This window comes from Patagioenas fasciata, chromosome 12 (assembly GCF_037038585.1).
Source record: "Patagioenas fasciata isolate bPatFas1 chromosome 12, bPatFas1.hap1, whole genome shotgun sequence".
Taxonomy (NCBI): Eukaryota; Metazoa; Chordata; class Aves; order Columbiformes; family Columbidae; genus Patagioenas; species Patagioenas fasciata.
Window position 1 is genome coordinate 5650184 of NC_092531.1, and position 26637 is coordinate 5676820.

General features: G+C 47.6%; 1 protein-coding gene across 5 annotated transcripts in view; it reads left to right on the plus strand.

Moving 5' to 3' along the window:
• Positions 1 to 26637, plus strand: part of CSNK1G1 (casein kinase 1 gamma 1) — a 94860-nt gene that overhangs the window by 41374 nt on the left and 26849 nt on the right. For 4 of the 5 annotated variants that reach the window (XM_071813702.1, XM_065847045.2, XM_065847046.2 and 1 more), the window contains 3 exons: positions 45 to 460; positions 6975 to 7015; positions 11012 to 11081. In XM_071813702.1, the coding sequence (XP_071669803.1) occupies positions 283 to 460; positions 6975 to 7015; positions 11012 to 11081 (289 nt within the window). In that variant the 5' untranslated portion in view covers positions 45 to 282. Of the gene's footprint in view, positions 1 to 44; positions 461 to 2735; positions 2806 to 6974; positions 7016 to 11011; positions 11082 to 26637 lie in introns of those variants that run through there. The other variant, XM_071813704.1, reaches the window with a different exon arrangement.

Genomic DNA, 26637 nt, shown 5'->3' on the forward strand with positions numbered 1-26637 from the left:
AAATAGCGATTTTGATTTCATCTCTCCTTTCTTCTTTTCCCTAGGTAAGAAACCAAAAGCAACCTGCCTTGATTGAGTTCTCAAGAGCATCATCGACCCTTTGGTACATTATCAAGATGCATTAGGAAACTGGACACGGTGCCAAACGAACTCCCCGCCTTTCCATGACTCTCTCGGACCCTGACTCAGATACTTTGGGATATATATTTCTATTTTAAGGAGAAGAGCGCCTACTCCAATTCCTTTCCGCCGGCTCGCTGGCGGAGATATTTCCCTGAGATCATGGACCATCCGAACAGGGAGAAGGATGAACGGCAGCGGACGACGAAGGGGATGGCGGGCAGGAGCGGGCACGGCTCTCGCCCCGGCTCATCCACGTCCTCGGGCGTTCTCATGGTGGGACCCAACTTCCGAGTGGGCAAGAAGATCGGGTGCGGGAACTTCGGAGAGCTCAGACTAGGTAAGAAGGAATTGTTTTAGTGGCCTGCGTTGTGCGGATTAGCATTTTGCCACCAGAATATAAATGTGTAAAAATCTGGCTTGAAAAATGTGTGCGCTTGTCTTGGTTTCCCAAGTGTTGAGCTGCTGCAACTGAAGCTTCAGACTCAGCAGATGTAACTTTGTGTTGTTTCTGTTCACATCAAAGTGAATACGCTGGAGAGGCCGAAGATGCAGATTTTCAACTATCCCAACAGTGAAGAGTGTTCTTAGAATTGTTTAGGTTGGAAGAGACCCTCAGGATCATCGAGTCCAACCATAACCCAACTCTAACACTGACCCATGTCCCAAGAACCTCATCTAAACACCTTTTCAACCCATCCAGGGATGGTGACTCCAGCACACCCTGGGCAGCCTGTTCCAATGCCCCACAGCCCTTTGGGGAAGAAATTGTTCCCCACATCCAACCTCAACCTCCCCTGGTGCAACTTGAGGCCGTTTCCTCTCATCCTACCACTTGCTACTTGGGAGAAGTTCTTCCCACTGAATATGGCGAAAAGAAATCTCCCTAGCTACCTAGATCGCTAAATTTCCCTCTGATTTTCTTGCTAGGACACCTTCTTAAAATAACGGGTGAGACTTTTCCTTCCCTGTGCCCTAATTTCAGCCCCATCACCCTCTCCCTGATTTATCCCCGACGAGTGGGTTGTGCTGACCGCCCATCTGCTTCTCGGCCGCTGAAACACCCTGGTGGCCCCTGATACATTATTTTTCATGGTTCGTTGATCTTCAAACCACATGTCTTGCAGCTGGTCGCCCAAACAGATGGTTACGCTAATGCATCGTTTGTTGAGGAGGAGCGAAGGGCCCAACGCGCTGCTTTGCAGCGCGTTGGGCCCTTCGCTCCTCCTCAACAAATGATGGTTGTTATTCGAATGAGGTGGGGGAAGCAGCCAGTGTTTTTAATTACACATCCCTGACTTCCCCATACGTGGTTTGTGGGGTCGGAAGCGGCAGCTCGTGGTGGTTTTGAGTCTTGAAGCGATTGCGTTTCTCCTACCGAATGGATCGGACTCGAGGGTGCTGATAGAAATGCCGATAGAAACTTGGGGTGGATTTAGAATTGACATGAAAATCGTTTGCGCGTCAGGCACAAGGGGTGATAGATAAATAAATGGGTGAGGAAATTGCTTCAGGTAACGCATAATTACTGATAATATCTTTGTAGATTCCTGCTTAGAATCTATGTAATCTTAGATGAATTGATGTCACCTTTTGTTCTGAGGTTTGGTTATTGCATCTGTGTGATGTGCCACTTCTCCTCAGCGTGAAGATATCTATCTGTCTATCCATCTATCTATCCATCTATCTGTCCATCTATCTATCTATCCATCTATCTATCTATCTATCTATCTATCTATCTATCCATCTATCCATCTATCTATATATATCTATCTGTCTATCCATCTATCTGTCCATCCATCTGTCCATCCATCTATCTGTCCATCCATCTGTCCATCCATCTATCTGTCCATCCATCTGTCTATCTATCTATCTATCTGTCCATCCGTCTATCTATCCATCCATCTGTCCATCCATCTATCTCTCCATCCATCTGTCCATCCATCTATCTGTCAATCCATCTGTCTCTCCATCTATCCATCTATCTATCCATCTATCTATCCATCTATCTGTCCATCATCTATCTGTCCATCTATCTATCCATCTATCCATCTATCTATCTATGTATCTATCTATCCATCCATCTATCCATCCATCTGTCAATCCATCTCTCTCCATCTATCTATCTATCCATCTATCTATCTATCTATCCATCCATCCATCTATCTATATATATAGATATAGATATATATAAAATATCTTGGTAAATGGGCAGTTTGGTTTCAGGATTACATCGGAGAAGTTTTATCGATTTGCAGGAGCAGAAGATGCTCCAAAGATTGAGAGAAACAAAGGGCAGGGACAAAAACTCCCACCTTCGTCAACAGGAGCATCGTTAGCAGCCAAAGAGAAGTTTGGATCCTTCCAGTAACGTAACATGACTATTTCATTGCATTTTCCAAGCCATCCCAACTGCAGGATCCCCGTGGAGACACTGAATTGGCTTGTAATCCAGATTCTGCTTCGAGATTCAGCAACTCTAGTGGATCCCTCCACTTCATTTACCCCGTTTCCATGGCTCTTCTTCGTCACTGCTCTCAACATTTTACCAGTATGGCATTTCTGACTAACGTGGAGTTTCAAAGCGCCATCTTTATGGAAGAGATTTCACTCCTGAAGACGTGAATTTACAGAGAAATTCAGCTTTAACTGTGGAAAAAGCAATACCTGTCAGGTCTTTTTTTGGTAAATATTTTGTTAATTCTGGTTAAGTAAGTAGCGCTCTGGATTTGGCCAACAAGCCGTACCTACTGATACCAGCAAGTAAGTGTAAGGTCCTTCAAAAGCTGTGTTTCTTTTATGTTTTTATAAACTCCTGTTACTTTTTGTGGGTCATTAGAGCTTTAAGAACTTAAGATATTCGCATTGCGCAGATGTGCTGCTGATTATCACCGGGGAGAGGTGGAGCAGCGCATCTGAAATCCGAGCAAACAAGTCTCTGACAACACTTCTGTCCTGCAAAGATGAACAATGTGCCCACTTGTTTTTTACATGGTTTTGGAGAAATTAAACACTGGTGGATGGTTTTAGTAACACTCAAAGAACGAATAATTCTTTTGGAAGCAGCACAGCTGTATTCCAGCCTGAAATGGGAAGATTTTATAGCAAGACTTCGGTGACCGGGTCCTGGATCTGCACCCTGAGCTGATCCGAATTCCGGCGTTACATGAAATACCTGAGAACGGGCACCTCTGGCTGTAAAACCTTGTGCTCGCTGCTCAGGAAGCATGGGATTGAACCCGTTAAATCTAGTGCTGCGATAAACCACGGCTGTAAACTTCACCGGCCAAACCTACAAACCACCTCCATATATCGACTCATGTTTGACTATTTCTTGGATTTACCCAAAATCCTGAACCGTGGGCCATGTCAGGGATAAATAAGCGTTCAAACATCTAATTTTTCCCCATTTGGGGGTCCTGGGGACAGCAGGGTGACCATGAGCCAGCACTGGGCCCTTGTGGCCAGGAAGGCCAATGGTACCTGGGGTGGGTTAGAAGGGGGTGGTCAGTAGGTCAGAGAGGTTCTCCTGCCCCTCTGCTCTGCCCTGGGGAGACCACACCTGGAATCTTGTGTCCAGTTGTGGCCCCTCAGCTCCAGAAGGACAGGGAACTGCTGGAGAGAGTCCAGCGCAGCCACCAAGATGCTGAAGGGAGTGGAGCATCTCCCGTGTGAGGAAAGGCTGAGGGAGCTGGGGCTCTGGAGCTGGACAAGAGGAGACTGAGGGGGGACTCATTCCTGGGGATCAATATGGAAAGGGGCAGTGTCAGGAGGATGGAGCCAGGCTCTTCTGGGTGACACCCAGTGACAGGACAAGGGGCAATGGGTGCAAACTGGAACACAGGAGGTTCCACTGAAAGAGGAGAAGAAACTTGTTGGGGGTGAGGGTGTCAGAGCCTGGCCCAGGCTGCCCAGGGAGGTTGTGGAGTCTCCTTCTGTGCAGACATTCAAACCCGCCTGGACACCTTCCTGTGGAACCTCAGCTCCATGGGGGGATTGCACTGGATGAGCTTTACAGGTCCCTTCCAACCCCTGACATTCTGGGATTCTGTGATTTTTGGCCCCCTGATTTAGTAAAACATTAAATAGTGATGTAAAATAATTCTGGTTTCACTAGGTTGAAGCATTTTGTAAAATAAGCTTTTAGTTCTAGATAGACCAGGCACTCATGTGAATGCAGAGCTGTAGACCGGAGCCCAAAGCTTTTTACTCTAATGCAAACTTTATCTGGCATTTTAAAAACAGCGCCTTCCGTTATCATTTAAAAATGACTTTTCACGTGCTCCCCAGAGAAATTGTGCATGGTCTGGAAACCAGACACCAGCGTGATTCACGCACAGGTCTCGTGAAGATTCAGCGTATCTCAGCAAACCCAGCCCTGACCAGTCATCCAAATCTATCGTCCATCGAGCAAGGGGCTCCAAGGAAGGGTCAAAGTGTTTGACCTGTGGGAAATGGATCAGCTTGGGTTCCTCTCCATATATTCGGCTGGAGAAATGGGTTTTGTTGGGTTTCCCGCGTGACTCAATGCGTCGCTTCTTGTTTTGGATCCATAATTGTTGATGGAACTACCCAAAATTGAGGTCTGAATTTAATCACTGCTCCATCAAAAGCTTCGCTTGAGGTCCAAAGGCTTTTGTTAGCACGGTTGTATCATCTCAGGTGTATCACACGTCTCTGGTCTTGCTCAGATAAGATGCAGCTTCTATTCAAGGCTTGTTTTACCACGTAGATTCGCGTTCTCCTGTGAGCAAAACTGCCTTTAATCTTCCATCTTAGCACCAGTGCTGCCTTGTAGGAGGAGGCAGGATAAACCATTACACCTTGGAGAGCAAAACCCAGGGCTAGGTCTTGGTGTGGAGAGATTTGGGGGTTTGCTTTGGTGCCATCACTGTCAAACCAAACGCCTTGGAAGGATTTGGAGTTCAGAAGCTGCACCCGTGTGCTCAGAGTCTCCCCGTAGTGTGTGCTCTGAAGATGATGAGCTAAGAATTAATTAGTTCATTTACCTTTGGCTGCAGGCCTGACATCTCAGGCTTGTGTTTTGCTAATCGCAGTTTTTTAGCTGGGGAATTTCTTTACCAAAGTTACCTGCTGTCTAGTCCTCAGCCTTACAAACCAGACCATAACAGGCTGGATCGTGGCTCTGAAACAAGCTTGGAAGAGCCTTTTTTCCCCAGTATCGCTCTCCTACGTCGGCAGGAGAGCACAAGTGTCGCTAGAAGGTCTGTGGGTCATCGCTCTCGATGGGGAGGTTGCAGTGGAGGTCATTGCAGCGCGGGTCTGCAGGGAACAGCACTAAATGGAGTTTTTCTGTTTAAAGCATCTCACTTTATTATATATTTGGGCTGGGCGCTTCCCTTGGCCTGGCTCCGTGTCCTCAAACTGGGAGTCCAGTCATTATCGTCAGTGGACGAGCTGCTGACGTGACTCCTGTGCTGGTCGCTAATCCGGAGCACGTAATTTAAGTGGTTTTTAGGCATCTTCCCTTAATGTCCTTGCCCGTTCTCCCCCGAGTGCTTCTGATGCGACTGCAAAACCTCCTTTGTTTCCAGAAAATATGAAGCTGTTATAACATTAAAAAATGGTGTGTCCTTCCCTGTCCTGGACTTTCTCAACAGCTGGTCAGTTCTTCTGAGCATCGGTATCTATTACAGGATTAGAAAATCAATGTGAAGTAGAGCTGGGTGAAGCTTGATGCCACGACTAGACGCTGATAACCTCCCGTAGAGATCGCTGCCGGATTTTGGAGCGATACAGCCACTCGAAAGGGTGACATGTGCTGTGGCGGTGCGAGGAACGACAAGCGAAGAAATTCAGCTTTCCCTGTATCAAACCCCAGGCAGCTTTGTGTGGTGGAGTCTTCCCTACTCAGCGGGGACTGGAGGAGCTCAGGTGGCAGAGATGATGGGACAGATCAGGTCTGAGCATCCTTCCCCGCTGAGATCTCTTGCAGTAGAGGTTGCTGTCAAACACGAGCCACGTAGAGGAGGTGAAGAGGGAGCCATCACTGGAAGCGCGAGGCGGATGAACCAGAAGGTGTTGATTGAGATGATAAGTGGCAGCTTCAGAACACGCTGTGAGATGCTCCTTGACGTGTCATTCAGGGTGCCCGGGGTTTGGTTCAAACACCAGGCGGGTTCCTGGAGGGAAAATTCCCCTCCGGCTGCACCACACGCCATCTCACATTGTGGAGCCACTTAAACCCGGCCTAACTCCTGCGCTCACCAGAGCTCATGTCAAACCAGACACAGCTGGTTTTGAGGTGCCTGGATGGATTTTGTTCTCTTAGCGTGTCCTTTAACATCCCGTATCGCGCTGTCGTTGGCCGCGTCAGTTCCGGGGGCTGCTGCTGTGCGCTGCCTGCGCCAAGGGGAAGAAATAGAAGCTGCGTGTTGGTCCAAGGGTTATTTTCACAAGCCGCCTTGCTTTGATGGGTAGCACGGTTAAACTGGCGACTCTCCCTGTAGCTCACAGGATAAAATCATTCCACGTCCAGCAGATTGAAGACGTTTCTGAAATAAATGATGCTCCAACTCGTGTTTTGTTCCCCAGACTCTTTTTGGTGCCGTGCGGATAATAAAACTTGGTGTGTCTGGGATACCTCCTCAAACACATGGAACGTTAAGTGCTGCCATAAAACACAATTATCGTATGCTGAATGGAAAATAGTGCTTGCCGGCCCTGGTGAGCTGCTGCGGTTCTTTATTTTGACATTTACGCTTTGTTAAGGGATGAACTTCAGTGGGGAGCTGAGAACAAGTAAAACGGGCATCGGTGCCGCCCGGCTGCCCTGTGTCTCGAGCTGGGAGTGTTGAATGTGCAACTAAAAGAGTTTTCTTTTTCCTTCACAGGTAAAAATCTCTACACCAATGAATATGTAGCGATCAAACTGGTAAGTAGAAGCTTCTAATGTGCTTGAGTGGCTTGGACTTAGTTTTGAAAACTCAGATAAAAAGCAACTTTCTCACTTTGAGCTTAATGCTGCTCTCCCCCTCAGCTAGAATAGCTTATTTAAATGAAGATAAATTCTTGAGAACACTAAAAAGAAATAACACGTTCCTCCACACGCAAAACATTTTTGATACCTAAATGGTATCAAAAGGAAAAGGGGGTGTTTCAGTGGTTGAAATTCCCTTCCAGCAATCTGAGCTTTTCCAATTTGCTGTGATTTTCTCTCATCCATCCACTCTTCAATCGCAGTTCCAAACCCTCAAATCTGAAGTTAAAGTTGTCACGCTGATTTGCTGTTAGCAGCCAACGTGCCTGTTTGCCCAACCGCTGCTTTTTTGCCAAATGACAGGAGTAATTCAGATTTCAGAAGCTCAAGTTGGGCTCGACGCGTTAATTCCGCTCACGTTCAGGTGCCGCAGGTTTCTCTCTCCAGTGTTCTCCTCATGGGATGCGCAGTAGATTAAAAAATAATCCGAGCTTTGCAGGAGGGACTTGTTTTCAAACCTGTCACAGAATCACAGAATGGACTGGGTTGGGAAAGCCCTCAGAGATCATCCAGTCCAACCCTTGATCCAACTCCAGCCCATTGACCAGATCACGGCACTCAGTGCCATGGCCAATCTCAGTTTACAAACCTCCATGGCCGGTGAGTCCAGCACCTCCCTGGGCAGCCATTCCAATGCTGACCACTCTCTCTGCACAGAATTGCTTTCTCATCTCCAGCCTCAATTTCCCCTGGCAGAGTTGAAGCCCCTGCCCCCTTGTCCTATTGCTGAGTGCCTGGGAGAAGAGCCCAATCCCCCCTGGCTAGAACTGCCCTTCAGGTCGTTCTAGAGAGTGCTGAGCTCACCTCTAAGCCTCCTCTGCTCCAGACTGAACAAGCCCAGCTCCCTCAGCCTCTCCCCATAGGGCTTGTGCTCAAGTCCCTTCCCCAGTCCTGTTGCTCTTCTCTGGACCCGCTCCAGCACTCCCATCTCTTTCCTGAGCTGAGGCCCCAGAACTGAACACAACACTCCAGGTGTGGCCTCCCCAATGCAGAGCACAGGGGAAGGATCACTGCCCTTGTCCTGCTGACCACGCTATTTTTGATTTGTCAGCAAATGTCAGAAGATATTCCTTGGAATAAATAAACACCGAGGGTGTCGTTGGTGTGGATCCACCTTGGGCAGGACGGGTGCTCACGTTTTAGGCAGATCTGAAAATGCGCCGTGTATGCAGACGAGGTGTTTTGTAGAATCAATAAGGCTTTTAATTTGCTTTCAAAGATAATCCCACAAAGTTACAGCGTTGGAAGGTGTAAGGAAGGAATAATCCAGGAATAAAGCAGCTGTATTAGTCCAGAGGATGCTGGACCTCTCAGAACAGCGCCCAGTAAGCCGGAACCTTTCACTAGCCCTATCACCTTTATTCCTACCTTAACGTTACTAATTTTTTCCAGTAGCATTTGTTCTTCTTTTTGTTTTTCCTCAAAATACCTGAGTGTTAACAAACTGCTCTTCAACACATGCTGGTTTTATTTGCCCTATTGTGATTCATGCTTAACAGCCCCTGGTTTTTTCACGTTGGAAGGACCGGAATTGCCATCCAGGCGTTCACGTCCCTGCTCGACTTTTGAGAACATTAATGAGGGAACAGTAGACGAGATGGGGTTGTTTTGGTCTCCTAATTTCAGACCGCGTTCCCCAGGAGTGAGAATTACTCAGCCTCAGCAGCAGCCAATATGTTTGTCTCATGCCTGTGCTCACTGTGATTTTCTTTATCCTTCAAATAATTCACGGACTAGCGGTCGAGTAGCCGCATTCAATGTGCTTGAAGGCAACGTTTTCTCTTTTATCTGCATCGCTGGACCAAGTCAAAACTGCTCTGATCCTTCTACCCGTGTAAAATCATCTTCTGCGACCACCACTTCAGCTGTTCGCGCCTCCTATGGTGATGTCAAAGCTGGAAAAAGGAGGGAACGATGTGACGGAAGCCAAAGAGCTGATCGGGAAACGCTGTGAAGTGTCTCCTGGTTTCTCTTCAGGGCTGATGGTTGTGCTGCGTCTTGGAAAACTGCTGGGGGTGGAAAACACCAACTGGCCTGTGGTGTCGACATGTAGCTCCTTGTCCTGCTCTTTGACTGAATTCACAGAGGAGTTTGGCTTCTGACATACCATTTGCTTCTTTAATCTGAGAGTTTTTACTGCCGAGTTGCACACAGTAGGAATTAATGTTTATAAATATATAAAGGGCGAGTGTCAGGAGGATGGAGCCAGGCTCATCTCGGTGACAACCAGTGACAGGACAAGGGGCAATGGGTACAAACTGGAACACAGGAGGTTCCACTTAAATGTGAAAAGAAACTTGTTTGGGGTGAGGGTGTCAGAGCCTGGCCCAGGCTGCCCAGGGAGGTTGTGGAGTCTCCTTCTGTGCAGACATTCAAACCCGCCTGGACACCTTCCTGTGGAACCTCAGCTGGGTGTTCCTGCTCCATGGGGGGATTGCACTGGATGAGCTTTCCAGGTCCCTTCCAACCCTGGACATCCTGTGGTTCTGTGAATTCCCTCCCCACGTTAAACCAGCCCGTTGATGTGCAGACGCGGCACCTCGTCCGTGCGCTCCCAAGTGATCCAAGTTGTTCAGCACGTCAGGCTGTATCAATTCCGTTATTTTCCCTACAAACACGGCATCTGCCGGCATCTTCCAGCCCTCGGACAGCCAGCTGTGCCAGCATCACCTCGGGAGCTGCCGCGACCCAGCAAACATCCCGAGCTTGGGGTCCACAAGCACCTTGTGCTCATTTGCCCTTATTTCCTCACGAGCAGCCTCACATCCTGATATTAACAATACATTAATCCTTCTACCTTTATCCGAATAGTTTCTTTGCATAAATAAACTCTTTGCCGAACAGGCTGTGTTCCCTTTGCTGTGCAGGTGTCTCTCCTTTAAGCCGCCACCAACAATTATCTTAATTTAAATGCAACTTATATAACAAACTTGGTTTTGCGTTGCTTTATTCGCCTTCAGTACAGGTTCAGTTTTGCCTTCAGAATAATTTTCACCATCGTTTTCTAAGTCGTTGGTTCTATTTGAGTTCCAAAGCTTTTAAACATGAGAAGACGGAGAAGCAACCAGGAGCAATTTGCTGGCAAACGGTGATGAGCAGCTTGGTTGGAAGTCGAGTTGCCCAAATTCCTGTTCAAAAATCCTCCTTCTGACTCAAAAAGGAGCCTTTTAGCGTGGAGCTATTGCACCGGATCGAGGACGTTGGCTTAAACTCTTGTCTGTGTTTAAGATGCTCTCGAGTCGGAGCTGATGTGAAACACAAAGGGACCTTTTTTTGCGTGGGACTGAAGGGTCTCCTTTCTGGGCAGACTTCTAGATGATGAGTTCATCAAATCGAGGGCTGTTCAATTGAAATTCTAATTTTGGTGCTATGAATTTTACATAGTATTTATTTCCTCAAAAGGCGACGTCCAAACAAGAATTGAGCCCAGGGTTTATTTCCGCCTTCAAATGTTTCAGGGCAGCAGGTGAAACCACGTCTCAAGCGCACGGGTTTATTGAAAATGAAATTACTCAAGTCTCTTAATCCTCTCCATGTCAACCTTATACTTTGAGGAGCTTTATCTCCTTGCGTGCTGACGCCTCTCTGGATCACGCGCGTTACGTTCTGTGCGTAAAGCGCAGATGAGTAACAGTCGAGAAATGCAATTTCTCTGCGGTGAATGAGCTTTGTTCTCATTTAAATGAGGTTATTTCTCCTCCAGAGTGCAGATCGCAAGTCTTATTGCTCTTTGTTCTCTGCTTATTTAAATTGGCGTCCAATAGATTTTCAATCTAGGCTGTTTTGCCTTGAGACTTTGAAGCATTATGTGCAGTCGTAAATCTTCAAATATAGGGTGGAACCTTCGTCAGTCAAACTGATTTTAACTGACTATTGTTTCTTCTGTTGTAGGAACCCATAAAATCACGTGCACCGCAGCTTCATTTAGAATACAGGTTTTATAAACAACTCGGGAGTGCGGGTGAGTAAACCCACCTTAAGCTTATAGAAAGTTTGCCATTTCTTTATTAAATCATATTTGTTGTGCAACTCAGGCTTGAAATTACTGATCTGGGCAAATCCTTTTAGCTCCACACAAGTTTTGGAAGAGATTTGGTCAGAAGAACGTCATAATGATACTGGATGATTACACAGGCCTAGAAATGAGGGTTGATTAATGTGGGAAATACTTGTGTTTGTGTTTGTAAAGCTTTGATGGAGGGAAAGTTATTGATGTATTGAATGACAGATTTGAGAAATAATAGAGTCTTAAAACTTAGGAAATTGTGGAAGAAACGTAGGGTGTTTCCAATAAAAACCTGAAATACTGTTTTGTTGGTATTTAGCAAAATCCCAAACCCAGCTCAGTGTCGTCTTGGTGACAACACTTACAGCAAATAGGAGAATAGCACAGATATTTTTAATTATTATTATCTTTCTGGCAAACTCTTGATTTCCCCGATGTAGAAGAGCTGGTGTCTGACAGCGTTTGGCCTGTTCTGCCCTGAATTTATGGTCGCTCTTTAAACCCGTATACATTTCCGTGACCGGGAAACCTTTCTGCAGCAAAGACCTTCGCCGCTCCTTCTGTGCCTTCGTCGTATACTGACCCGGCTTTTGGCAATTTCCTACATCACCGGAATTTCTTTTCCTACACTTTCTTCTGATTCTATTTTCGTGTTTGGTCAGGATGGATGTACCTTCTACTCGCAGAGGATGTGCTTTCATATTTCTAACATACAGAGTGGAAGATACATAACGGCTCATAACAGGCCATACCTGAGCAATCATCCTGTATTTTTCCTTGTTCCAATTAATGTTTCTAATCAGTTTCCTTCATTTTGTGGAGTTGCACTCCACGTTTTGTGGCTTCTTTGCTCCTTCCAGGCTGCAAAATCTGGGATGCAGGAACCAAGTAAGTTGTCACCATTGGAAACACTAAACTATTGTTGTTATTTTTGTTTTAAACCCATTGAAATCATTTATAAGTATTTTGTATTCTGCTGGTAGCACCTGTGCGGGTGCACAAAGCTCCTGATAGTTTAATGTCATCACTTAATTCGCTTTTAAGACTTTGGGTGTTTCTGCCGAAGCCTGTGTAGGAAATACATCAAAAGTAGGTTCACAGAATAAATAATACACTGAATTTTGCTCTTTGCTCCCTACTTGAGTTGGGTTGATTCATCTCTGTCTCTACTGACACATGAATTAATCCCAGTCTGCTTTTTCTACACCTGTTGACTTCCAACCACTCTTAGAGGTGTGAGTGAGGACTTTTCCAACTGATCACATGTTGGCTTTATTTTGGTCAGATTAAGTATTTTTAATGGGTTTTCTCCCGTCCCTAATGAACCCAAACTTTTCATCCTACGCCACTTTTTCCCTACCCGGGGCATTTCTGCCCCGTCTGATGCTGCACACGGTATTTGGCGTGACCTGTGGGGTGTCCTGTGCAGGGGCAGGACTTGGACTCCATGACCCTTGTGGGTCCCTTCCAACTCAGGACATTGGGTGGTTCTATGGTTTCTGCGTGTGCTGCAGAGATCTTGTCTTCACGATCTCTCTTCCCTTCATCCTAGACCGTCATCTTTGCCGACTTTTGTCAAGATGAGAAGCCTCCTGTTGTGTTTAAGGGCATCCTGTTTTGCAAGGGGCTAAAAGATGCATTATTTTCATTAGAGGGCATCTGCGCGTTTCCCCAAGTAATGGTCTATTTGTGAATCAGAGCCCTCAGTGGACAACAGCATAGCTCACAAAGGAAAGGAATGGAGGATGTAGCCAGAATGCTTCCCAATGAATCCATGGACTCACCTCCCAGGGACTATGGTATATACTCGTAGAGCCACATCATATCAAAATAGACATGAAGTCAGAGGTGATTTTGCTGTTCTGGGTTTGTAAAAGAGTCTAGAACAGTGAGGGCTTGTTGCCCCGAGTAGGTTAATAATAATAATAAAGATAACTGGAAAATCACAGCAGGGCTTAGCGAAGGCCCAAAAGGATGAGGAACGCCAAGATTTGCTTCTCAATATGTACTAAAGACCTAAGGAAAGACAGAACAGTATGAAGGAAATGACAGAGGTACGTTACCGTTTTTTTATTACATTTCTCATCCTCTTTGTGTTACATACAGGAGGAAAGTAAATAACACAATTGAAAGAGTGGGTGCTCAAAACTAAGGTGTGGAAATGCTCTTCTGAGCACACAGTTATATTAGGGCACTTGGAAAAACATAAGAAAAAGGAAGCAGAGATTTAACACGTAGAGATAGCTAAGAAAATTACAGTTACAATGATTGAGAGTATCTCCAGAAAGAAAACAACAAAACCAAATCAATCAACGAACCAACCAAAAAACACCCACAAACCAAAAAACTTAGATTTTGGCTTTAATTTCTTCGTGACCCTGCGAAGCCAACTCAGACAACACCACTGGAAACTCCTGTGCTGGAGTTTCGCTAAAACAACTGGAGAGGGGCCAGGAGCTCGGGTGGAGGATGGGAGCTGCATCTCTGCTCCCTCCATGAAATTGGAAGCAGAACAAAGTAAATGTTGGTGGAGTCAGAGCGCCAGGACCAGGAGATCTTCCCTTGGTGTCTGCACACCACGTGGAGAATTAGCAGAAGTCAGTTAAAACACATCAGTGCTAAATATGTGCCAAATCTGGGGGAAATAGGTGGGTCTGTTCTCAGTGATGTTGTTAATCCCGCGCTCCCCTTAACGGTCTTTGCTTAAAAGCTTCAACTGCTGAGCCATCCAGCGTGAACTTCCAGTGAGTGCGACTGGTTATTTGAGATTAGACTCGCCAAATTAAAGACTAGAAGCGTCGGAACCCATGGTGTGGATGACTCAGATGAGAACAACAGTAGCGTTGCGTGTGACATGCTGTTCGATAAATTAGCCAATTAATCCTGCCAAATAAACGGGCTGACTGCAAACCTCCCACCGTCGGGCTGAGACGAGGAGCAGCGTTGCCGCAACTGCTGCCGTCAGCTGCGGGTACAACCAGATGGTCTCCGAGAAGTCTAAACTGTCATCAGCTGCAGTGTTTGGAGGAAAAGGGTCTTGTGCCTAATGAGAAGAATCTTAACAGTGATTTTTTCTTGGGTGTTCAGAATATTTTTAAAATATATTACTCTTGGGTACTTGTTGTATGAAAACTTAGGGGGGAAGGGACTGGCTTACCATGGTGTCACGAAGACACCCCGAGGTTAATTTAAGGGACAACAGGGTCCAAACCAACTTTTATTAAACTGGTGAGAAACAGGGTTTTAGCACTCCAAAAGTGACTTGAATACAGGTTTGGATATCAGTTGAGTAAATTATTAAGGGGCAGCAACTAATACAAGAGGAGATCCACAGAGTGCATGCATGTGGCTTCACCAAAACAATGCCGGAACCGTCCCTGAGTCCGGGAGGAATACACACTTGCCTGAACACGGTGTGGGGTTATTTTAAAGGGATACAAGTACTCGTAGTGACTACGGAAAATGTACACTCGCGATTCTGCAAGGGTAAATTTATAATACACTCACAATCCTGTGAGGGTTGATACACGTGCAAATGTGCACAGAATATTACACGTGCTTATGTGGAAGCACGGGAGGAAAATGCACTCGCGATTCTGCAAGGGTTAATTTATACACGTGCTCATAGTGAGCACGGAAAGTATGCGTGCAAATGTGCACGGGAAGTAGATACACTCACAGTCCTGCGAGGGTTAATTTACTCACACCCGTGGTGGCAAGGCAAGTGGAGTCTCCATCCTGGGGAGGGGAGGAGGTGGTGGCTCCGGACGGCAGCGGCTCAGCTCGCAACTCCAAGAGATCCGCACAAGGGGTGGAGCCTCGACGAGAATCCCGTTTTTATAGCCTGATCAGATCTGACTGTGGAATTCCAGAAGCTTCTCTGCACCCCCACCCTGGCTGTGCATGCCCCTGAAGCCTCCAAACATCCCCCACACTGGCCGCGGGCGCCCAGCAGCTCCCTGGCACCTCGGCACTGCCTTCTCCTGACGGTCCTGGCCAGGGGCTCTGTGGCCAAACAAAAGACGCTGTCAGCCTCAAACAGCAGAGAGAGAGGGAGATGTGTCTACTCCTTCCATATCGAAGGAGGGAGGGGGAGAGAAGAGGGGGTTTGCATTCTGCCACACATGGGTCAAGTAGGAAACTTCTTGTACCATGTCTTTGTGTCAAAGAAGATATTTCATCTCTGGTGTGAGACTTCATTTGTCCATGTGAAGCTGGGACCAGCACGCTAGCGTCGCCGAGCCTGGAGGGAAGTATTTTGTGCCGAGAAAATGGTCTTGGATGCTAAAAACTGCAGAAAGCTTGGCCGTGACTTGGTTGCAACATACCCGATCAAGAAGCACAACCTCCAAGCTCTTCCTTTCGCAGGTTCTCTGTGGCTTCCAGTTCCACATGCTCCATCAAATGGGTGTTTAAAGACATTCTGACAAGGCACCCAAGTTGCATCTGTTTCCTTCCATCAACATCGGCTGCCACGCGGTTCCACTGAAGATCACGAGTCGGCTTGGATTAGCTGAGGAGAGCTCCGGATTTCTTGTGTCTCGTCCATCTTGAGCCAAATTTCACGCTAGATTCAAATACACAGTGCAAAGTTTGATGAAGGCATCTAAACTGTATTAATGTAGCTCTTTTTGGTGCTTCTCAGGGTCGCTCAATACCAGCGGGTATATCGAATGGATTCAGAAATAGCTATTGAAATAGTTCTGGCTCAGAAGAACCAACTAACAGGCTTCTCTGATGCTCTTCTACAAGAATTGAGGCTATTTCTGATCTTTCAATGCCTCCCTGTATTAAAAAACTGATAACCCCCTGTAATTTTTTACTTTGCCCCCTACATGGGGCGATATTTGCTATAGAAGCGGGTTTTCTTGATTCTTCCTTGAACTTTTCTGCCCCCCAGCAGAAGAGACCGGGGCCTGCTGCACCGTGACCATCTGCTGGTTTCTTCTGCCTCGCTGGGGAATTCAATATTTAATAACCTAAAATAGCATATGACCGCTTTACCTTAATGCAGGCGCTGAAGCAAGAAAGAAAGCAAAGCGCAGGCACCAAGTCAAAGACCTGATGGTCAGTCCGTAGGGCGTCTTGGAGGAGGAAGATTCCTTTAGGTTTTAGGTAATCTGGGGTAGGATCCAAGATGATTGGAGTAGTTTTAACAGTGTCTTTGCGAACGGTTTGTGTTGTTCTGTCATCAGTTCTCTTAAGATGTTGGTGTCCTACAGAACTGTTGCTTCTTTTTGTCGTGAAGTCCACGTGGACACACACGGACGTCCTGATGTAGAAGATCCGTCCTGCCCTGGCCTGTCCCCAGGGTCTCACTTGACTGGTGGTGGCACAATCTGTGGATATCAATCCTAAAATTGGGGTATTCCCCAAAAATCGGCTCTTGTTCTCTGACCCTCTTTGAGGAGCGGCTGTTCCCCTCGTCCTGGACACCTTTGTCCCCTGTGAAGTTTGTGGAGTAAAGACTTCGCTTCTTGTCACTCCTAAAAAATCTGGCATAATCAAGCCCTACGGTTGCAGGATGAGGAGCTGAGAAGCTCCATCCCCACCGCAGGCTGACATTTGGGTGTCTGGTTCCTCTTAAATACTGGGGTGGAGACGCTGGTGTTGGCCGAACAAAGCAGAGATATTCTATTTGGACCACAGTCAAACAGATCCTGAGATGGTTGCGTTTCCTGGCCCTGTCCCAAAAGGTGAAGCTTTTGCCTTGCTCAAACTGTCCAGCAGCATCGCAGGACCGTCCTGCTTGGTTTGGGGTGAATAAAGCAGTTTACGGGGCTCGCAGGAGCCCCGCGAGGCCTGTTGGGCCACCCTCAGCACACCAAGGTCTTAGCGGTTGCATTGGCTTTGTCTCGTGGGCTCTTTTTGCTTATTGACCCAGTTTGGGCCTTTAAGATTCCAGAACCTTTCGTTTAGGTTCAATTCACCTACGACTTCATGGGGAAACATTTCCAAAGTTTTTTTTGGGAACTCATCATTTACCAGCAAGCAGTGCCCGTATTTCCCTGTCTTTGATGTTCGCTCTTCAGCAGCTTTTGGCTCGAGCTGCTCTTTCTGGTGGCCACGCTTTTATCTGCGCCCATCCCACCATTTGGGGTTCTGGCTGCAATCCACTGCGCCTCCTGCACGTCCCTGTGTATTCCCAACCAGAAGTTGTTTATGATGAGGGTGGTGAACTGACCCAGGTTGGCCGAAGGGGTGGTGGATGCCCCATCCCTGGAGACATCCCAGGCCAGGCTGGACGGGGCTCATGAAGTTGAGGCAAACATCTCTGCAAAGCTTTAACTCTGTTTTTCTCCCCGAAGTATGTTCGCCCCCTGAGGTTTTTCTCAAGGCCGGGGAGCCCACAGCTGCATGAGCATTACTGCATTGTTTGGAGCCCCGTTCCTCTCTCTCAGGACGTGACCATGGCTGAAAAACATCTCCAGGCAATCAGGAAACTGCCCTTTAATCTTACACCTCCACACAAACAAATAATTCACCATGCTCCTGGGAAGCATTGACTTCCCTGCAGTGACCAGGAGATGTGCAGGAATTAATTTTCAGGTTCCTTTTGGAGCTGATGCTCAAGCTCCTGTGTAGTGACAAAGATACTGAAGGGAGTGGAGCATCTCCTGTGTGAGGAAGGGCTGAGGGAGCTGGGGCTCTGGAGCTGGAGAAGAGGAGACTGAGGGGGGACTCATTCCTGGGGATCAATATGGAAAGGGGCAGTGTCAGGAGGATGGAGCCAGGCTCTTCTGGGTGACAACCAGTGACAGGACAAGGGGCAATGGGTGCAAACTGCAACACAGGAGGTTCCACTTGAATGTGAGAAGAAACTTGTTGGGGGTGAGGGTGTCAGAGGCTGGCCCAGGCTGCCCAGGGAGGTTGTGGAGTCTCCTTCTGTGCAGACATTCAAACCCGCCTGGACACCTTCCTGTGGAACCTCAGCTGGGTGTTCCTGCTCCATGGGGGGATTGCACTGGATGAGCTTTCCAGGGCCCTTCAACCCCTGACATTCTGGGATTTTATGTAGTGACAGCGTGAACGAGTCCTGCAGTTTTGATTCAGTAGTAGCTTATTTTTCCAAGGGATGAGTCACGCCGGCCCCCGCTCCCTCACAGTCCCGCCCGGCACGTGTGATTCACCCGGGCGGCAACACGCGTTGAGTTTCGTGCAAGAGCTCGGCCCTGGGACGGGAGGTGACACTGGCGGCTGGATGTCACGTGTAACGAACTCGGAGCAGAGCGCGATGCGCTGGAGGATCCCGGGAAGGCGATTTCTCCGCAGCCCACGCGCGGGATGAGTCACAGAACACACTGAGTCAGGGAGGGGGAGTCGTTACTTATAGAACAGCCGTGGATTCGGGTTTTTGTTTTAATTCTTGCTCTGTAAACAAGCGCACCTCGAATGAAGGATGGAGCCTGCGTGTTTGCACAACTTGCAGTCTGTTTACTTGTCAGGGGATAGGAGCAAGGAAAAGGAAGGTGGTATAAATAACCGAGTCTTTTACATAGTCTAGTCAATATTTGCATATATATTTTTCAATGTAGCTGAGCTATCTGCTGCTCCACACGTGCTAAATCAACTACGCCGAGCGTGTTTTTCACACTCTCCTCGCGCTTTGTGTGTACCCGTGTCCTTTGCGCAGAGACTCTTTCCGTGCTGGTTGCACAGCGCTGGTGTTGAGCCGGCGGTTAGGCCGGGGTCGTTTCAGCGAGACTCGTCACACGGATGGATGTAAACATGGCCCCGTGGCCAAATGCCATGGGACCAATCTGCCAAGATCGGGTGTTTCACAGGGAACTCCCTGCTCGACGCTTCTCCCCGCAGGAGCCAGAGTAACCCCAGGCCACATGAGTGTGGGTTAACGCGAGACGTCTACACCCCTGGATAATGAGGGAGTGCAAACAGTGTTGGCTGCTGCTGCGGTCGCTTTAATCTTCAGAAATCCCACACGGATTTGCCACCTTGATGGAAACGCTGCCGTGGCTGGGAGCTGAGCTGACAGGTCGCCCCGTGGCAAGGACTCGGCGATCTTATCTCTTCCAACCAAAACAATTCTATTAAATGAGAACGAACCTTCACGTCCTGCTTCATTGTACGGAAAGGTTTGTTCGTAGCTGCCGCACTGCAACACCGGATGAGCGCTGCAGCCGCCTCCTTTGAAATAAATGGAAATATTTTAGAATATTCAGTTACTCTAAGTATTTAATAAGTGACTTATCTGTGCAAAATGATACAAAACTGACACCTATTTGCACGGAAAGCACCTTGCGCCTTGGGGTCGCATCTCATATTGAATCATCTCCCTGTTTCAGGGGGATGTTTGAAGCTGTCAGGTTAATTTTCCAACAGCAAAGGAAAACTTCTCCCTTCGTTCTGGAATCTTGTAAAGGAACGTGGTGGGTTTGAGGTGCCTCATCCGTCTGAAAATGTCCTTTTGAAACAAAAAGTGCAGCACATGGAGGTCCCTCGCACCTAAGGGACGGTGGTCGGCAGCTTCATTATAAAGTCAGGATAGTCCGGCAAACTTTTGAACTTGAGGAATCTCTGACTTCAGAGCTTTTGAATTGCAAACTAAACCATGGATTACTGCAACACACTCAGTTAAAACCTGCATGCATTCAAAGCTGCCTTACTGGTCATCTCCGGAGAATGATATTTTACTATCTAAAAATACTTGGGGTTGTTTTAATGTGGCGGTTCCCTTTTTAGGAAGGGCTTCCTGAATGCGCACATTTCAGCATCCCTCTTAACAGCCCGAGTTTTGACTTCCTTTGGCTAAATTTAAGCTTTGTCCATTGGAAGCTATCAGATGCTTTTAAAGCACGGCTATTAATATTTGAATGTGAGATTGAGGCAGTTTCCTTTTTAGATTTTGAAAAGTCCTCCTGCATCTCTTACTCTTCCGGAATTCGTTGCGGTCATCACACATCAAAGCCTGGCAACACCGGGAAGCTGAAAAATACCTTTCTTGCAGACACTTTGCCTTGAATCCTGACACGGTGGTCGCAAATCTGTAGTGGTCGGACTCATCAGAGTCGTCCCAGGTGCCACATTGGGGAGGTTTAGATTGGATATTCAGAATAAATTCTTCCCCAAAGGGCTGTGGGGCATTGGAACAGGCTGCCCAGGGCAGTGCTGGAGTCACCATCATGGAGGGGTTTAAAAGGCATTTAGATGAGGTTCTCAAGGACATGGGGCAGTGCCAGGGTTGGGTTATGGTTGGACTTGATCCTGAGGGTCTCTTCCAACCACAATGATTCTGATGACGGTGGCGTTTACCGAGAGCGGGTTGTGCGACGTGCCGCTGGCTCAAGTGCCCTAAGGGTCCGCTGGGCCGGAGGAGTGGGACAACACAGGTGTCCGTGCTGCTTCTGGGGCTTTCCAGCAAACCCTGAGCTGAAACATCTTATCTCACGCATGCCAGCAGCCCAGGTTGTGTTTGGGACTTCGAACGAGGAGGGGAAAACGCTCCGCGGTGGAAGAGAAACTTTGGAATTCAGATTTCCGCTGAATGGAAAAGCCAGTTTGGCAATTAGGGCTGCGATAATGAATAAGGACGTAGCAACTGGTTAACCTTGCTCGTGCCCCTTTCCCAGCCTTCTCTGAACATTTCTCGATGCAACTAATTGAGGTCTGGAGCCGGATTCATTTTGCAAAGGGCTCATGTGTCTCGTATGGAGCCACTTCCCCTTGGGAAGGTGAGTGTCAGGTTTAGTGGGATCCCTTGTGTCTGTCTGTGCTTCCTAAGCACCAGAAGCACCTGTCAAAAACCTCCTCCCACCTCTAAAAGATAAGCAAGAATCTCTGTCTCCGAATCCCTCATGGATCCGGCTGCCCCAGAACTTTGCAGCGAGCTCTGCCCTGGGTGCAGACCTGCGGGTTTGTAACAACTTTTCTGTCTGAAAGTGGCGCACGTTCTCCCTTCCGTACTCCGTTCCCAGCTGCTCGGCTGTCTCAAGGTGCAGGAGGTGATATCTGGAGGTAGGACGGGGTTTAGCACCTCTGAACGTTGGTTTTGCAGTAGGTTCTCCTGTAACAGGAGGGGATGGAGGTTTTCGATTGGGCTGGAAGGACCTTGTGGGTAACGCTTTCCTACAAATCCATAAAAAACCCTTTATTCCTCAAAATCTCTTGGTTTATTGTGGAGAGCTCACACATTTGACTCTGAGCATCCATCACTTACTAGTTCGATGCTATTGCAAAAGCAAATGGAGCTTTTTCATCAGTCCCGGCGGGTCCCGCGCCAATGCTAAAGCAACATCCCTGATGTCCCAAGCATCCTCCTGAGCTGAGTGACCTCTCGATACCCTCTCCGAAACCACTTCTTTGTGTGTGTGAGGAGCTGTTAAATACGAGCCACAATACCAAGAAACCAGCTTGTGCAACACAAGGAAAACGAGATGCCGCCCCGTTTTGATAACGCAACCATCGTGCAAATTGTTTTTCAGCAACTGGAGTAGCAATCAAATCATTTGGAATGTTACCAGCAGCGAGAGCAAATATGTTCTTCCGTCTGTCTTTCCCGTGTCTGTTTTTCTTCTGTTCCTTTCCCCGTTCCGTTTTTGGTAGGTTCAAATATTGATACTACTCAAAACACAGCGGGGGTTCAAGAGGCTCCTGAGGAGATGCACAAACCACACCAAGATGTGAGGACCATAGTTACCAAGACCATCGTTCTTGCTCTGTTTTTTTCCCTGGTTTGAATCAAGCAAAGAGTGAAAAAGTTCTACATAGTTCTCACTACAATTCTCAGTTTTCCTTTTCTGGGGAAAAGATGGTGAAGATATTAGTCTGAAAGACTTAGTCTCCCTACCGCAACTGACTTTTTGATTATCCTGAAAGAATAGCTTTAAGTAAGAAGATCTATTTTATGATTATTTGATATTAAAAACTCCATCAATTTGTTTAGCAAGGTTCTTCTACTGCACTGTTTGTAATCAGAGAAGCCTTGAGAGGAGATTCTAAAGGAACGTAGGTATTTATCGCGGTGTGATGTTAGTCTTGCCCCGTTAAGTCACAGGAATCTGTCTTGTAGGATCATTAACAAACAAAAGCGACTTTGAGTTGTGTGTTGCTCAGCAAGATAAAAATGCAGCTTTCTAAAGACACGTAAATAGGATTAATCCTGACATGTGGCCCTCTCTAGGTGTGTGAGAAGACACTTGTGTTGCTCATTTTTCTGTTCTAGTGCTTTCTCCTCGTGGCTCGTACTCATCCGTTGCATCCCCAGTGTCATCTGTTCCTTTTAAAAGCTCGATTTGCTCTGTGGGCATCCGTGGGGAAGGTATCGATCCGACTTTAATGTTCTCCGTTGCGTCATCTCCGAGTACCCTTTGGGTTTGGGGCAGGTTTAAGCTGCCCCTAATCCCCGTCCTAGCGGCAGCGCCGCAGCCAGGTGGGGTTTGAGGAAGTTTGCTGGGCTTTGGGCCAGGGAGAGGAGCAGCTGGGACTGGGTCTTGCTAAGTCGAGCTTTGCTGAGCGCTGCGTCTCCCAGAGGCACTAAAGCTGGAGGGGACATGGGAGGTGACGGTGGGACGCAGCCAGATGCTCCAGACAGGTCCAGTTGCTCTTATAGAATCATAGAATCTCTTCATCCCGTTCAAGATGAGAGAAAACTCTAAATCATGGGCACTGAAGTCGGCATATCCAATTTTTAGGTGGTTTCCCTAATCCGTTGCCAGTTCAAGGTTTGTAAAGTCTCGGAGCGATTGGCAAGACCGTGGTGATCCCTGTGCCGTCACCCCCTTTTCTACTTCAGTGCAGCTGCGAGTTGGTGCTGGAGTCAGAAATTGCTTTTTTGCTCATTTTGCACCCCAACTGCTGCGTGTTTTCTCATAAAAAACACAAGAAAATACCCAAATCACCCCAAATCTCTGTCCTTGCCAAACTCCTCCAGCGATGGATGAAGGTGAAGGGCTGTGCTGAAAAGTTTTTGCTTGATATAAGACATGCCTGGAACATGTGCAATCAAATATTTAAAAAAACATTTAAGGTCATTTTATTCCAATTAACAAGCCAATCTTAATTTTAGGGACACAGTTTAGTACCAGAGTTGGGTTATGCTTGGACTCAATGATCCTCAGGGTCTCTTCCAACTGAAATGATTCTGTGGTTCGATGAACTTTTCTCCCCTCTTTCTAGTTTTGAAGCAGATTATTGAGGAACCTGAAGGTCAGAAGGAGGGTCTGTAATTCCAGCTCAGACATAACCTGTTCGCCAACGTGTTTGGGTAGAATTAGACCCACTTTAAGGCTGTGTTTGAAGAGGTTAAAAGATGAGATCTTGGCCCAGTCACCGTTGATAGCAAAGCTGCTGTCTCGGATGGGATTTTATTCTGATTTGAAAACTAAGAGAGGGGTAGATCCTCATTAGTGTAATCAGCTTAAATGGGTTGACTGCTCTAAAGCAATTTGTTTAATTTGTTTGGAAGACGTTTAATTTTAGCTGGAGATGTTGAGCTCTCGCACAGTTGCTATTTCTGCTGTTTATCGTGCAATTCCGCGTTCCGCGATTTGCCGAAAGAAACTTTCTGAATGAGAGTATTGCGACAATCTACGTCCCATTCATCAGCGCCACTTTGGAATTTCTATGATGAGCAGTCCTTGCCGTGCACATAGAGCGTGGTTTTGTGTCGAGCACGTTCGTTTGATGTTGGGTGCTCCCCCATCGCTCCATCTTTGGGTGTTTAATTCGGGGTTCCTCAGGAGTGTCTCTTTGAAGTCTACACAAAGAGAGGTTATGAAATTCTCCGGTAATTCTTGAAATTGAAGCCGTTGGCTCCTCGTTGTTCAACCACGCCGCATCTGAGGGCGGTGAAACCAATTTCCCATGGGGGGCAAAAAATGAGCGATTCAGACGTACGAGCGTCGTTCGGTTCTCACAAGTTGCGGTTGTCTCCTGGCGATTGGATGGACGGGGACTCGGCTTTTACGACTGCGCTGATGGAGGTGCCGCGTTTTGTTTCCGCGTCTCTTCTCAAGTGTATTTTGGGCTGTGACACGAGGTTTATTCACCTGATGTACCCAGCACATCGGTACATACTCGCTGTCCCTTCCACGCGGGGTGGATGCTGCGAAATCTGAGTTCCCGTGGGCACAGCCTTTGTGTGGCGTCTCTGCCCGTCACCGTTTCATTACCCGTCCTGAAATGGCCTTGGACCATCTGCAGGACTCGTACATCGGGACTAACGTGGCTTGTTGGGGTCTGCTGGGTGTCTGACGAGTTTTTAGGGTCTGTAAAGCATGTGGTGACAAGACAACATGACTCGAATCATGCTCGATGTTGAGATGGAAATACACCACAAAGTGTATTTCGCTGGTGTTAATCTAGCTCAAATGAAGCTCTTTCTGCCGTTAGTTACTCTTGTGCTCAAGCTCAAACACCGAGCTTATTTTGGGGTTGATCCGACTGATTGCTCTGGTGGAAGCAAAGCCTGAGTTTTCAGCTTCGATGTCTGTGTTTGCCTCTTGTTCCAGCCACAGAATCACAGGGTGTTGGATAGGAAGGGATCTTGGAAGATCATCCAGTCCAGTCCCCCTGCCAGGGTGGAGCGGGGCCCTGGATGTACAGCCGAGCGAAATCACTGAAGTCATTGAGCATATTCCAATTATTTCTGCTTGCAGCAGCCTTCGCAGTAGTAGAAGAACCTGCACTTGTTATGGCTGAACTTTTTCCCCTTAATGTGTATTTTTTTTCATGCTGTGGAGCAATTCCTTGTTTAGATGTTATTTTGTACATTCATTGCGTTCAACCCATCATGGTTTGTATTTCAAGTGTTGAGCTGACCCATTGAATCCTGAAGACTTTTGCTCTGCCTTTCGTCCTGGAATCCAGATCTGCTCATCCAGGTCAGGTCATTTCACCGTGCCGCGGTTTGCTTTGGCCGTTTCAGTCCCCTGCCCACGCAATTGCTCGCCATTAAAAACCTCAGGTTCCTCTGCCCGGGCCAAAGAACATTTTTGCTCCCTCAGTCTCTATTTTGGCAATGTCCTTCATGAGTATTTAGAGCTCTGCTGGTGAGATTGGTGAAGTTCTTGCGATTCATTGTGGCGATGGACTCGGTGGGACCACTTGTTACTGAAATAGAAGCCAAGTTGGTCCTGAATTTTGCAGATGGGCTGTGATTAAATACAATTTTATGCGCATTTTCTTAGGCTGCCCCTTTTTACCATTCCTAGAAACAAGCCCAAAGATGCCCATATCTCAAGTTTGAAATCATCCTGTTTGAAAAATCCTGCAGGCATCAGATACCCTTTAATAGAGTGGAATGAGGGAATAGAGTGCACTATCAGCAAGTTTGCTGGTGACACCAGGCTGGGAGGAGTGGCTGACACTGGAAGCTGTGCTGCCATCAGAGACCTGGACAGGCTGGAGAGCTGGGCGGAAAAAATGTAATGAAATAGAACAAGGGCAAGTGTAGAGTCTTGAATGTGGGCAGGAACAACCCCAGGTTCCAGTGTAAGTTGGGGAATGACCTATTAGAGAGCAGGGTAGGGGAAAGGGACCTGGGGGTCCTGGGGACAGCAGGGTGACCATGAGCCAGCACTGAGCCCTTGTGGCCAGGAAGCCAATGGTACCTGGGGTGGGTTAGAAGGGGGTGGTCAGTAGGTCAGAGAGGTTCTCCTGCCCCTCTGCTCTGCCCTGGGGAGACCACACCTGGAATATTGTGTCCAGTTGTGGCCCCTCAGTTCCAGAAGGGCAGGGAACTGCTGGAGAGAGTCCAGCGCAGCCACCAAGATGCTGAAGGGAGTGGAGCATCTCCCGTGTGAGGAAAGGCTGAGGGAGCTGGGGCTCTGGAGCTGGAGAAGAGGAGACTGAGGGGGGACTCATTCCTGGGGATCAATATGGAAAGGGGCAGTGTCAGGAGGATGGAGCCAGGCTCTTCTGGGTGACACCCAGTGACAGGACAAGGGGCAATGGGTGCAAACTGGAACACAGGAGGTTCCACTTGAATCTGAGAAGAAACTTGTTGGGGGTGAGGGTGTCAGAGCCTGGCCCAGGCTGCCCAGGGAGGTTGTGGAGTCTCCTTCTGTGCAGACATTCAAACCCGCCTGGACACCTTCCTGTGGAACCTCAGCTGGGTGTTCCTGCTCCATGGGGGGATTGCACTGGATGAGCTTTCCGGGGCCCTTCAACCCCTGACATTCTGGGATTCTATGATTCTGTAATATTGACATCAAACTTCTCTTCCCAGCTTCTTAAGAAGACACTAAATATTGATTTACGTTCGAGCGAGCTGAGGACGCGTTATCCCATTTCCCGCATAACTTGATTTCAGTGTCGGGTGCAGAGCTGAGCAGCCCCAGCGATGCCCCGATGGGTCTGGGATGTGTGAGCAATTCCATCTATTTTACAGCATTTTTCTCCTCGTGAAGCCAAGAGATACAAGCTCTAGACTGCACAGCTGGCAGCATCGCTGCTGAAAACCCTCCGAGGAAAACCGAACGCTCAAAAATACGCCAGAAACTAATAATGTCTCCCGTAGACTGGCACTTAGGATGGGTTTTTTAATGTTCTTCAT